The following is a 14,359-nucleotide window of genomic DNA, read 5'->3' as shown; positions in this document are numbered from 1 at the left end:
TTTGATGTTTTTATTTCAGACTATTCCAATAGTGAAAGACTCAAAAATCTTGAATTCTTGGCAGAGAGAGATTTCAAAATTCGTATGGGCAGGGGAAAAACCAAGGATCAAGATGAAAATTTTATGTGACGCAAAAGAAAGAGGTGGGTTTCAATTACCAAATCTTAGACTGTATCATGATGTGGTATGTTTAACATGGCTGGAACAATGGATTAACTTAGACAACAGGAAATTGCTGGCATTGGAAGGGCATGACTGCAAATTTGGTTGGCATGCATATCTATGGTATGGGAAAACAAAAATGGACAATATGTTTAAACATCACTACATCAGAAGAATGCTATTTGACACATGGTCAAAGTATAGAAGGTTTTTTTCGGAGGAGAGACCACTTTGGATAGTTCCAGCAGAGGTAATTAAGCTGTACTCGAGCTACAAAGGAGAGGATTGGATACAATATAGGGATATTTTGAAACCTGTTGGAAAGACGTTTGATATAAAAAAAAGGAGGAACTAGATTTTAATTATGGTTGGTTGCATTTTAGACAGATTTATGATTTGTTTAAAACGGACAAAAAAGAGTTTAGGTTTAGGGGGAAATACAATGAAATTGAGAGCGTGTGGTTGGAAAAAGGTAAAAAAATGATATATAAGATATCTAAGATATTGTTAAAATGGTACACAAGATGAAACAGTAAAGGAGCAGATGATAAAATGGGCAGTTAATATGAATAAAGAAATATATATGTCATCTTGGGAATTTTTGTGGAAAAATGCAATGAAAATTTCAACATGTAATAATTTAAAAGAAAATTGCTATAAAATGATGTATAGATGGTATATGACACCAAAAATATAGCAAATATAAGCAGTAACATGTCAAACAAATGTTGGAAATGTAAAAAAATAGAAGGTTCTTTTTATCATATGTGGTGGACTTGTGATAAAGCAAGAAATTTTTGGACGGAGGTCCATAATGAGATGAATAAAATTACTAAATGTAAATTTAAGAAGGAGCCGGAATTGTTACTTTTGGGACTTAAAATGGAAAAAGTAAATATTGCAAAACGGACTCTAATGTGGTACATGATCACAACAGCCAGAATGACTTATACTCAATGCTGGAAACAAGAAAAAACGCCAGGGATCTGGGAGTGGATTAAAAAGTTGCTTTTTATGGTTGATATGGACAAAATGACAAGAAAGCTCAAGAATCAGGAAGCGGAAGAATTTTTTGCAGACTGGATAGATTTTAAAGAATATCTTTAGAAATATTGGGATGTGAAGAATAATCTATTTTGCTTTGATAACTATTAGAGATAGAAGGATATTTAGAGTTAGTTCAAATGCGTAAGAATAATAGTTTAAAGAAATGTTACCTTATAAGTTTAATTATTGATGTGGGGAGAAGAGAGAAGAAAATAGAAGATTTGGAAGGGAGGTGGGAGCACTGTGGGAAGCCAGAAGAGGGGAGATAGGGGGAGAAAAGGATATAAGATGGATGCTAAAATGTTATATTGGTTGACTTGATGTTATATCCAAATAAAATTGTTTTTTGTTTTTTTTAAAAGAACTAAAGTTTTGCCACACTAGAATTTTTATTGGGCATATACTGGCAGTTATACTGCAAACAGCTGGTATACCCTATACTTTATCTCACATCCTGTTCTGCTCATTCCTGGGTGTAACAAGATTATTCCATATTCACTTTAAAGGTCTGAGCTATATTCAATTCCATATTCAATTTAAAGTTCTGTGAGTGTTATCCTCACTGGCCAAGCAGCATCAGAGATTTCAAAAGGATTGATACAGATTTACATTTGTGAGTGTTCAGTGTCGTCAAGTCACTTCCAACTTACGGCAACCCTATGAACCCTATGAACCTCCAGAACAACCTATCATTAACAGCCATGCTCATCTCCTGCAAACTGAAAGCTGTGGCTTCCTTTATTGAGTCAATTCTTCTCATGTCAGGTCTTCCTCTTTTCCTGCTGCCTTCAACTTTTCCCAAGCATGACTGTCTTTTACAGATAAGACCTGATAAAGGGGCAACTTGTCTGCAATAGGACAATATTTACAAATAAGTTTTGTGTTTAACCTTGGCAGACCAGGCAGACACTTTCAGCAGCTAACCATATTTAACTCTCTTTTTTAGGTAAGATAACAAAAAACAGGAACTAGAAAAAGTTAACTCTGAAATCACTGAAAACTGCATGCAAGGAAAAATCAGTTCTAATATTTCTCAAGCATGATTGGATAAATGAGCTTTAAAGCTGTTGAGAAAGAGACTGATATTTGTTGTTTATGGAGTGATAGCTGCTGACATACCACTTGGACTGTGCATACACAAACACCCTAGGCTTAGGGAACGCTGCTTGAATCACCTGTTGTGAGAGGTTTCACATAGAAGGTATCTACTTGCTTTTCATGTTAATGAAGCTAGCAAACACATACAGCTCCTAGCCTTAGAGAAAGAGAAGCACATTTCGCCATTGTTAGCAGAAACAACAGCTAAGGAGAGATAATCCCCCATTGCTGAAAGGACTGGATGTCACACGTCTTCAATCTACATCTGAATTGCCATTTCCTGGCAGATGTCGCTTTGATTGCCTGGGAAAGCCTAGATCTATCTGCACATCAAGGAAGGTCCTGACGCCAAGACCTCACACCTGACCAGATGGTTTGTCCCTGAGTTAGAGTCTAGTGTTTCAAATATTGGCCAAACTTCTAAAGTAGATGCCCTTACTACACGCACCAATGATTGTGGTCATGGGATGGACTTACAGGTAGGTGGGTTCCCAGCTTGGCAAGGTTGCCACCCACCCAAAGATTCACCTATAAAAAGTGAAGACCATGTGTTGGGTCTTTGCTAGCTGCAAACCCTTCATCATCCCCTGTCTACTTTTATCCCCTAAAGTCCAGCTTGCTATCTAACAACCCTTTTGTCTATTCTTGATTTCTTGGACTGCAGCCAAAGAGGTCCACACTTTGCTGGCTGGTTCTGGCAGTGTGAATTAGAAATACCCCTAGGTACTATTTTCTTACCCCTCAATTCTTCATTGCAATAGACAAGGCTTCAGGAAAAGATAAGTATGAACATATACCTACCTACCTCCTAAGTAAAAGGAACTATTTTTCTATTTCTATACTCCTAAAGGAACTTGATTGTATGTGTGTGAGATTCTGTTCTGTGTGTATGCGATTTTGATATTTTTCAGTAAAAGACAAATTGTTTTGAATTCACCAGTCTCGACTCTCTCACTGGGACATTCTTGGGGTGAACCGGACTTCCATAAACTTTGGCAGGAACCCATATTAAATTTAGTTTGCCATCTGTTGTAGATAAAGCAGTTTGGCTAACAGAGCTAATCAAATTTCAAATAATTATCCTAGAATGCTTTAAAGAGCTTAAGAAACCCAATACACATACACATACACACACACACACACAGAGAAAAACCTCAAGTACATTTTTTGACTCCATTCACAGAAAACCTGAATAACTGAAAACCGGAAACACAATCTTTATATATATATATACATATATAATGTTATAGTGGGATGATTTATGGATGATTGGTTCTTAATAGGAAATCATACACAGAAATACTGAGATTCAGGGGTCATTTCATAGAAAAAGAGGTGCAGGAGCTCATTAGCATACCTCATTAGCATAATTTATTTGCATATGCCACACACCCTGATATCACCGGAAGTGTCAGAAGGCAACACCCACTGCTCAGACTCCACCCCCCAAATCTCCAGGTATTTCTCAACTCAGAGCTGGCAAGCCTACCTGATGGCACACGTGGGGGGAAACAAACAAACCACCCATGTCGGGTAAAGAGGGGGGATACCAGGATAACAGGTCAATATATTTTTATTCTCCTTGGCACTGATGGCTGAGGTGCTTTTAGTGTTCCTTTTCTGTTTGACTGGCAGCCTTCCTCTCGGTTATGGTTGACTGTGGGTTTTATGTCACTGCAATTTAGTGTTATTTTCGTCAGCCCCAACAAGGTCACTTTCAGAGAGGAAAAGCAGGTTATCCATTTTTAAATAAATAATGCTGACAAGTCTGGATCCAGAACAACAACGAAATCACATCCACTAATTTTTGCCTAAACAGAACCCAATGATCTAGAGTTGTGGTCTTCAACCTAGGGGTTGGGTGGCAGACAGAGCAACTCCCCCCCCACCAAGCCATTTGGACTCAGAAGCCGAAGTGGAAAGCAGGCTGGAGTGACCTGTCCCTTCTTTCTATGGACAAATGAATCTGCCTTCTCCTGACTCAGACTATTCCAGAGGGCGGCCGCTCTCCAGGGTCTCTGGCTAGGTGTACCACCCTCCAGGTGGGACCTGGGGAATCTACCAGAATTACACTAACCCTGTATTTTCATTCAAGTTATTACAGGTTCTTTGTCAAGTTAAGTGATGTTTTTAGTAGAGAGTATTGTCAAGGCACTGTTGCTTTTGTAGGATCCCTGTTTTTCTTCCAAATCCTACATGTTTTCTGCCATGAGCAGAAAATTTCAGAAGCCTTTAAGGAACAGAGAAATGATTTTAACACATTCACATAACTTAGGGCACTGAAATATTTAATTGGTGTTTCTACTCTAGAATACATAGGTAGCCAATGGGTTCTACAGTACCATGTTCTACAAGATGGTGACTACTGAGAGCCATTGCCCTGAAGAAATGGGAATAAAACCTTGTTTTTGTATAAATCAGAAAGATCACTACTCACTACTGCTGACTGATCATGTCAATCAGAATGAAATACGTTCCAAACAGCCAGAAGCAATCTGAACAGAAGGACCGTCCGGAAGTCCACTCCAGATTAGCATCCACTCCAGTTTAGTGATTTATATTTTGCAGTAGTTAAGTGCACCAAAATCAATTCATCCCAGATTTTAATTATAGTTCAGTCTGTTGTGTATTACTTCATTTTCCAGCTTTATGGCAACTTTACAACAGATTCACAGCATTGTGAGTCAGCAAGAGTCACAGAATCCTGGAATCTGAGTCCTGGAATGTGTCATCTAGTCAAACCCACAGATCAGTGCAGGCGATCTGAAACAAAAGCATTCCTGAGAGATGATTGTCCAGCAACTGCTGAGAGTTCTCCAGTGAGGGAGATACTACCCAGGCAATTGGTTCCATTGCCGAACTACACTTATCATTAGAACACTTCTTCCAACTTTCAATCTAAATCTAAACATTTGTAACATTAGATCTAGTCTTATGCTCTTAAATAGCAGAGAAGATAAAGACTGGCTTTCATTTCTAGACACTTGTTTTCGTATAAAATACATAGGAGGAAAGGATAAGCTGAATAAATAATGGTTGGGATTTCAACTGTTAAGTTTGCCTCTGGATCTTCTTGACAAATTTGATAAAGACTGCCCGGGAAAGCCTGATCGATAAAATGCTGAGGAAGCTGGCTAAGTTGGCTATTCACTACCCCTGCGTACATCCACAAAAATTCCTCTTTCCTGGTGGCCCTCAGTCAGACGGGAGAGGTATTTTCCCCCGTCCCCTCCTCCTCCTCCCTCAGGACGTGGGCAGGCTCGGACCGATGAGGCTGCCGGCCAGATGAGAAGCACCGTTGTGTGGGGAAGCGGCTGCTTCTCTCTCTGTCTCTCTCCGTCTCTGCCTCCTCCCTCTGTTGTCGTGACTCATAGTGGCGGTGACTGAGGGAGGGAGCAGAGGAGGTGCCTGGGCGACTCCAGGTGGGAGGGACCCGCCACCTCTGCCACTCCTGCCGCCGCCCGCTGTGTCCCAGCAGCGCCCGAAGCCACCGAGAGGTGGCAAGCGGAGTTCGCCTCAGACAACGGTAGCCGCGTGGCCTGGGAGAGCCAAGCAGGGGGCAGGCAGGCCTTTCCCAGGGCGCCACAGCTCTGCGTGGCCTGGAAAAGCCAAGGAGCAGGCAGGCAGGCAATTTACCTTCCTCCCTTTGCTTTCTCGTGGCCCGACTGAGGGCTGCTGGGAGCAGGGGGCGGGGCTTGGTCATGTGCCCACCCCCTCGGCTCCTCACTACTGGAGCACCACTCCTCCGTGTTCCAGGTCCAACCGACCCCTGCTGAGATTATATCTGATAATGCTCAGCTGCTCATCCTAGGTTTAAAAGGCTAGGTTTAGCAATATACTAGTAATTAAAAGACAATAATTATTCTTTCTTCAACTTCATTTATTAGTAATCAAAGGCTGCAGTCACACATACTAGATAATCCACTTTCAATCCACTGTGTGAACTGGCAAAATCCAGTTGGAAAGTGCACTGAAAGTGGATTGTTTAGTGTGTGTGACCGCAGTCAAAGATATAAGGTCTTGTACTTTTCCTGAAAGAATGCTGAACTCTCTACAAAGATGTGAAAAATACACAAAAACATTGGTTTTGTTGTGCAAAAAGTACCTGTTGACACTAAGGGCGCGATCACACACACAATTAGCCATGCCATAGACGCGAGTGCCGAGCAGATTTAAAGGGCGCGATCAGACATGAACATCTGGGAAGCGCCCCGCACCCATCGGCAACCCGTTTTGCTTCGCCACAGAAGCGGAGTCAAAAGATGTCAGGGAAAGTCTGGTAGCAAACAGGTTGCTACGTGCCACGGACGGACTTTCCCCTGTCTGATCGCTCCAGCGTGCTCTCATGGCATTGGGATGGTCTGATCAGGCCATCCCGACTCTGTGCCATTGTTTTCCCCCCCTTCTCAGTATGCGCATCATCACACACTCCATAGGGAGCCCTCACTGCTGAGATGTGATTCATCGATTCCCCGTTTAAGCAAATCGAGAGCAAACGCCAACCCCCCCCCAACTCACCCGCAGTTGCATCTGATCATGCAGTGGCGGGCTGCCCCCGCAGCTTCAAAGGACTGTGTAATCGCGCAACTGCGGGTCAAATTCCTCCAGAGGGAACAGCCTCACACACACACACACACCGGTTTATCTCGCGTGTGTGACTGCACCCTAAGTACCATTATGGGTCAGCAAGCCCAGGATGTGGCAGCCAATAGTGGCTGTCTTAACTCTAGGATACAGCATGCATTTTTCTTATAAGCAGGGCTCTTTTTGTAGCAGGAACTCCTTTGCATATTAGGCAACACACCCCTAATGTAGCCAATCTTTCAAGAGCTTACAGTACTCCCTGTAAGAAGAGCTCTGTAAGCTCTTGGAGGATTGGCTACATTAAGGCGCCTAATATGCAAAGGAGTTCCTGCTACAAAAAGAGCCCTGCATGAGTAACCATAACTTTACTACCAGGGTACTAGCTCTGATTCAACCCTATCTAGCCATGGCAAGGATATTGCTCCCTGTCTTTCAGGACACAGACTCCTTCCTCATAAAACAGATGAAGTTTCCCCCTTGAATAGTTAGCCCCTTCTTTTATGAGAATATCTGTACTATAAATTAAAATCACCTTCCAGTCACTGGACTTTCTCAAAAGAACCTTAAGGACTGTTGTCTGTTTTTGTTAAGGCCTCCCCCTTTGAAAAGACCCTCTGTAAAATTATAATTCTTAGGACCTAACTACACAGTTTACTGTTCCTAGGTCCATCCTGTGGCCTACTCTAGGTCCTGATAAGCAAACTGCACTGAGTGTTCCCAGATGAAACTTAGATTCTCATGCATATGGGGGCTGATTTGGAACAGGACTGCTGCACACTGGTAGATAGGGCTTAATTCTTTCCTCGGTGCAATTTTCCTGACCTGAAATGATTCCAGGGAGTTGCTGTTTGCCCCATGAGGGGCTACTGTGCACAAACAAACTACAAATTTCCCCTACCGTGCAATGTATTTATTTATACCCCACTTTTCTCCCCAAGGGGGACCCAAAGCATCTTACATGGTTCTCCTCTCCTCCATTTTATCCTCACAACAACCCTATGAGATAAGCTAGGCTGGGAATGTGTGACTAGCCCAAGGTCCTCCAGCAAACTTCCATGGCAGAGCGGGAATTTGAACCTGGGTCTCCCAGATCCTAGCCTAACTAACTTCTAACCACTACACCACTCCATGTTGGCTTTCAAACAGGGCTTCCTGGGCTGTTTCAAGTCAGGAAAATGGCTTAAACCCCCTCTCCTTGTGCATGGCTTTCACAATCCAAGTTGGCCTCCATGCACCTGGGAATCGATGTTTTACCAAGGAACTCATACGACATGACTGCTTGACAGGACCTTGGGCAGACCTGGAGTCAGACTCAGAAATAGGATACTGTGCAGTTTGGCCTGCCTCGTTAATCTTTACAATCCCATGCTAAAAATTCATCAGATTTTTAAGATCTGCGATTTGGTTTTTGAACAAAAAAAATTCTTTAAATTAAAAAAAATAAAAATCCACCATCATACTTCAAAATTTGCTTCTTCGGATCAGTTACACGAATGTATATAAAAATGACTAACTTCAGCTGCAAGTCAGCTGTTATATACTGTTAAATGTTGACAGAAACAACAAGGCTCACGTTGAATATTTGAGGAGTATTGGTTAAAGCACTTTATTTATTATTGTTGTTATATATAATTGTTATTATGATCTTATTGTTTTATTGGACTTTATGCATGGGCTGTCGCCCCTTGTAAGTCGCCCTGAGCCCGCTTGCAGGGAGGGCGGGGTAAAAATGCTTAAATAAATAAAATAAATAAATATGAGAGAATATTCTGCATCACAATTCCCAAAGTAGAAGGCTTGGGGGGAAACGCAACAAAATGCATGAAAAGCAGCACAAACAATGAGGAGGAGGAGAACCAAACTGCAAACAAGCTCCATGTTCCCAGATGGGGGAATCAGGGACAGACAGACAAATCATGCAGGGATAGATGGAGGGCAGAGGACTGGAGAACTGAGTCTTTATATCAAATACTTCTGCAAATAAAACTGTTGAGAAGCATTTCACTGACCAGGATCAAGACTTTGTAGACATATAAAAGACAGGCTGGTTTAGAGAGGGACAAGTCCAACTGCTTTTACTCAAAGTCACACAAACCATCCAAAGTGAAAGGAGAAGCAGAATTCAGAAATTCCTGGCTTGTGGCCCTTCAGGTGTTACCCACAAATGTTTGCAAAGGGCCCATGACTGTGATCTGGGATGGTTCACTGCTCACCTTTCCATCCTGATCACACGGGGTATGTATTTGGAAAAAGTCCTTGTTGGTACAGGGTGGTCGCTCCTTACAGTGGCTGGAACCTTCGTCTGAAAGCAAAATAGAAGAAAATGGGCTCAGGGGAAAACAGTGTGAGTTAGACAAAGTCCATAGGTTCTTTCCCAGAAAAGTAGGTGCATCTGCTACGGGCACAATTTCCCAACAGAAGCCCTTGAATGCTTAGTGGTGCTGAAGTCCACACAGCAAGAAAAGGCCGTCCTGTTTGTTTGTTCAGCATGCTCCTTTTGTTGTTGTTCAGTCACACAGTCGAGTCTGACTCTTCATGACCCCCATATACCACATCACGCCAGGCCCTCCTGTCTTCCGTCGTGCTCCAGAGTTTGCTTAATTTCATGTTCGTTGCATTTTGCTCCTTTTGCTATCGTGTTGTTAAACAAGTTGTGGCTTGATGCCTTTGAAATAATGAGGTTATCCCACTCACACATATGAGATGAAACATGACCACCAATAACAACTGTGTGCATCAGCCTTTTGCACTCGGCTGCGCACATCCCATACCTGCATAGTGAGTTTTTTCTTGACACTTAGTGCAGTCCTTAGCACCCATTTCCGAGTATGTATTTTTAGGGCAGACTTGGCAAGTAGATGAGCCAGTTACATTGCTAAATGTACCAGGTTTGCAGGGAAAGCATTCAGACGTATAGGTCACTCCTGTAATACAAAACAGACACAGCCAGAGGAATTCAGCCACAGACAATTTCTACAGCTTCACAGAAGAGCCAGTGAGGTAAAGTAATAAGTTCAGGTCAGATCATGGTATATATAGCAAAAATATATACACACACACATACACATAGGAGGAGGAGGAGATTGGATTTATATCCTGCCCTTCACTACCCAAAGGTGTCTCAGAGCGGCTTACAAACTCCTTTCCCTTCCCCTCCCCACAACAGACACCCTGTGAGGTAGGTGGGGCTGAGAGAGCTCTGACAGAAACTGCTCTTTTTCAAGAACAGCTCTTATCAGAACTATGGCTTGCCCAAGGTCATCCAGCCAGGTGCAAGTGGAGGAGTGGGGAATCAAACCCAGTTCTCCCAGATTAAAGTCTGCACACTTAACCACTACACCAAACACTACATACACACTAGGAATAAGGCCCGTTGTGGAAATAAATACAACGAGCTCTAGAAAAAGGCTCTGGGTGGGTGCCATGGCCTTAGGCAGTCAGCATCAATTTACTGTGGTGATCTCAGCAGGGTATAATGACAGAGTCCACTGTTTTCTCCAGGGAAACTGATCTCTGCCATCTAAAGAGCAGTTGTAATTCTGAGTGATCTCCAGCCCTCACCTGGAGATTGGCAACAATGGTTCCCCAGGAGGAAATGGCTGGTTTGGAGGGTGGAGTCTATGCCATTGTACCTGGGGTCCCACTCCTCCTCAAACCCCACCCTCTCCAGGCTCCACCCCTCAAATCTCCAGGAATTTCACAACCTGGAGGTAGCAACCCTATCTCCTTCCCAGCCAACCATCAATGTAACGTTATCTGCCCCTCTGACTTCAGCTTTCCCTCTCCTCTCCCTTCTCTGCAGCCTCTACCTAGGAAGAGTACAATCTTTCTCCACATTGGTGACTAAAGCAGCTCACATCATTCTTATCCCCCCCTTTTGATCTGCACAACAACCCTATGAGGTAGGTTAGGCTGAAATTCTGTGACTGGTCCAAAATCACCCACTTAGCTTCTGGCAGACCCTGCTCTGAGGCGCTAACTGCTATATCACACTGGCTGTCTTAGGGAGGCCACCTCAGCAGGGTATAATGACACAGAGTCCCCCATTTTTCCCAGGGGAACTGATCTCTGCCATCTGGAGAGCAGTTGTAATTCTGAGTGATCTCCAGCCCTCACAATGGTTCCCCAGGAGGAAAAGTACAGTCTTTCTCCACAGTGGGGACCAAAGCACCTTACATCATTTTCCTCTCCCCTTTCTGATCTGCACAACAACCCTGTGAGGCAGGTTAGGCTGAAAGTCTGTGACTGGTCCAAAATCACCCACTCAGCATCCACAGGAAGAACCTGGGTCTGGCAGACCCTGCTCTGAAGTGCTAACTGCTGCACCACACTGGCTGTGGTATCACCTGGTATCACAACTGAACTCCAGACAACAAATTTATCTCTCCCCCTGGAGAAAAATAACTGCTTTGGAGGGTGGACTCTATGGCATTCTATTCAGCTGAGGCCTCTACCCTCCTCAAACTTTGGCTTCTGTAGACTCCACCACAAAATCTCTGGGAATTTCCCAACCTGGAGCTGGCAACCCTAGTCAGGATAGGCCCCAATGAGTTCCCCACAAAGGCCAAAGTAGGCCTGGAAAGGGCCTCCTCCCCTGCCTTTTTACTGACAGAACCAAGCTTGGTTGCCTAGCAACAGCCACTGAGGGGAAAGTGAGCCACACAGCAAGAGAAGAAGAGTATAGTTTGACAGCTGCTGGCCCACCTCAATAGCCAGCTAGTCATGGAGGAGCCAAGCAAAAGAAGCGTCTTCATCAGGAGAGGCAGCCATTTTGACAGTTTATTCTGATAGGGAACAGTGGCCAGGCTGGCAGTAGGCGGGAGAGAGGAGCATGCCCAGCACCCAGCCAATGGCATGCAAGTACTCTTGACTGGCAGTTGATGGGCCAATGGCTGATGGAGCGTACAGCACAGCCAATGGGAGAGCTGAAAAGTGCCAATACGCCAGGGCCTTTATATATATCAGCATCTGAGAGTTCTAACATAAGTGTCTTGAGTACCTGATCTCACCTTTACACTTGCCTCAAGACACACGCAAGATAATTCTGGGCAATCCAAGAATCAAAGATTATGCTGGAGGGGCCCAGATAGGGCCAGACTGAGCCCCAGGCCATCCACTACCTACCACTATGTGGAAACAAACTGCAACGACCCAGAATAAGGCTGCCAACTTCAGGTTGGGAAATTCCCAGGGATTTAGGAGGTAGATTATGTGAAGGGGAGGGACCTCAGTAGGGTATAATGCCATGGAGTTCACCCTCCAAAGCAACCATTTTCTCCAGGGGAATTGATCTCTGTCATCTGAAGACCAGTTGAAAATCTGGAAGACCTCCAAGCCGCACCTAGAGCTTGGCAACTGTAGACCAGAAGAAAGTTAAGCTTACCATGAAGCAGAGTGATAGTTGCACTTCAGGCAACAGAGTAGAAAGCAATTTAAGGAACATTTAGAGCATTGCACAACAGCTGCCACCTATTAAATCATGAAAAGCCAATAGAGGGAAAGATCGAGGGAGGGACTGGAATTGGTAGGGCGGGGGCACAAATACACTGTGTGGCTCCATCTGGGAGTAGTGGTGTGAGGATCCACAGAGGATCCACACTGTGTACTTACCTAATAAATTAGCATTCTCTGTATCACACAGCCACCAACATGAATTTGCAGAGGTTATTTCGGGGGGGAACGCGGGGGAACGCAGTTCCCCCGGGTGAGGTGCAGGGGGGTGGGGCACATGACGAAGCCCCGCCCCCTGCTTCCGGCCGCCCTGCTTCCAGCCCTCATTCAGCCAGGAGGAGGCAGGAGATGAGGGAGGGTAAGTTGCTTCCTCCCCGCCTCTCCCCACCCCTGCCTGCCTGGGGCCAGGGAGGGCCTTGGCAGGGCTTCCTCGCACTCCCGCTGGCCTTGCAGGTCCACCGCCAGGCCCCTGATGTCAGGGGGTGTGGCATATGCTAATGAGTTATGCTAATGAGTTCCCCTCGCTCTTTTTCTACGAAATGACCCCTGTAGAACTTGTCATAGATCTGGTCAGCTGCATCGTTCTTGTGAGATCAGAAATTTCATTTTCAGAGAGCAAAAGGCTAAGTATGGCTAAAGTAAGTACATTCTTATAGGATAAATGCCACAACATTAAAGAATTTGTGTGCATCTAAAAATGATACCAATAAATACCTCCCTCCCTGTTTGTTCTCTCTGCTAGTCTAAAGACTTACCAGCAGAGGTCACCATTTACCCTGTAACTGAAACATCCAGTGAGAAGCTAATATCAAAAACCTGAACATTTTCTCATGTCATTTTAAACCTGGATTTTCCTCTACAGTTAGGGAGGAGGACCAGAAGGAGGTTGTATGGAAGGAAGAACACAACTTTTATGCTTTATAACTTCTTCCAAAACGAAGCAAGTCTGTTGGTTAAAGAACAGTGAAGTGCAAGAGATAGTACGTTGCTGTACAATACAGAAATATAATGTCTATGTAGTTCAATAACTGTGATACAATTAAAACTTGCACGAGGTATACCTTCAATGGTGATGTTTTTCACTAATACAGTTTTCACGGCTTGAGAACCCATAAAGATTCCCGTTGTTCTCCAGTATAATATATTAGTGCCTGATTTCAGAGTGACCTGGGAAGGAAAATGAAAGGGCAATAAAAATCTTGCCTGAGCAGAGAAACAAATAGAGCTTGCCTGAGCAGAGACAGGAACAGCCTGGGTAGACCTGTAGCACCATATTGCCCTGATGATTTAAATCACTCAGATACTTTGTGATGCTTCAAGGTACAGAGATTAAGAATTTAGCTTCACTGCCATGGTAGAATCCAACGAGGACAGCATCGCACTTCATATGATATGAGACAGGTTGCATACGTCAATTTTTTTTGGCATACTCATACAATTCCGTGTTTCCATAAAATCAAGCCCAAATCTGTTTCCAATGTGCAGAGAGGTTAATTGGCAGACAAGTCCACCCGGAAAGGTTTTCTGGTCTGAAAAGCACAGGGCAAGCCAGGCTAGAACCAGAGGTCATTTCGGGGGGGAACGCGGGGGAACGCAGTTCCCCCGGGTGAGGTGCAGGGGGGTGGGGCACATGACGAAGCCCCGCCCCCTGCTTCCGGCCGCGTGATGTCAGGGGGTGTGGCCTTATGACACACTTCCAGTGATGTCAGGGGGTGTGGCATATGCTAATGAGTTATGCTAATGAGTTCCCCTAGCTCTTTTTCTACGAAATGACCCCTGGCTAGAACTATCCTCTAGTGGAATTTTCACATGCTAACAGTGACTGTTTTGACTTTTGTGGCTAACATGAAATATAAACACCCATTAACCCTTGCTGCAAACTCCAAGGGGCAAAACAGAAAATGTGGTCAAAAAGAGGCCGACACATGAACTTTTGAGTAACTGCACCTTCCTCTTTGAAGGAGCTTGTGATCAAAGAGCCAAATCAAACATACTGGAAATTCAGCTTTTTAAATAT

The 14,359-nt window shown here is 44.1% G+C and overlaps 1 protein-coding gene across 1 annotated transcript in view; it reads right to left on the bottom strand.

The window, feature by feature from the left end:
* KIAA1324L (KIAA1324-like ortholog) overlaps nucleotides 1-14,359 on the bottom strand; it is a 102,822-nt gene that overhangs the window by 52,280 nt on the left and 36,183 nt on the right. Inside the window, exons 6-8 of the mRNA XM_015429441.1 lie at nucleotides 13,404-13,509; nucleotides 9,663-9,815; nucleotides 9,105-9,193 (exon numbers count right to left, since the gene is read on the bottom strand). Coding sequence (XP_015284927.1) covers nucleotides 9,105-9,193; nucleotides 9,663-9,815; nucleotides 13,404-13,509 — 348 coding nt within the window. The remainder of the gene's footprint in view (nucleotides 1-9,104; nucleotides 9,194-9,662; nucleotides 9,816-13,403; nucleotides 13,510-14,359) is intronic.

Source organism: Gekko japonicus, unplaced genomic scaffold, assembly GCF_001447785.1.
Source record: "Gekko japonicus isolate JY-2015 unplaced genomic scaffold, Gekko_japonicus_V1.1 scaffold169, whole genome shotgun sequence".
NCBI classification, from domain to species: Eukaryota; Metazoa; Chordata; class Lepidosauria; order Squamata; family Gekkonidae; genus Gekko; species Gekko japonicus.
Note: the sequence above shows the minus strand (reverse complement) of the source record. Positions and strands in the feature narration are given on the sequence as shown.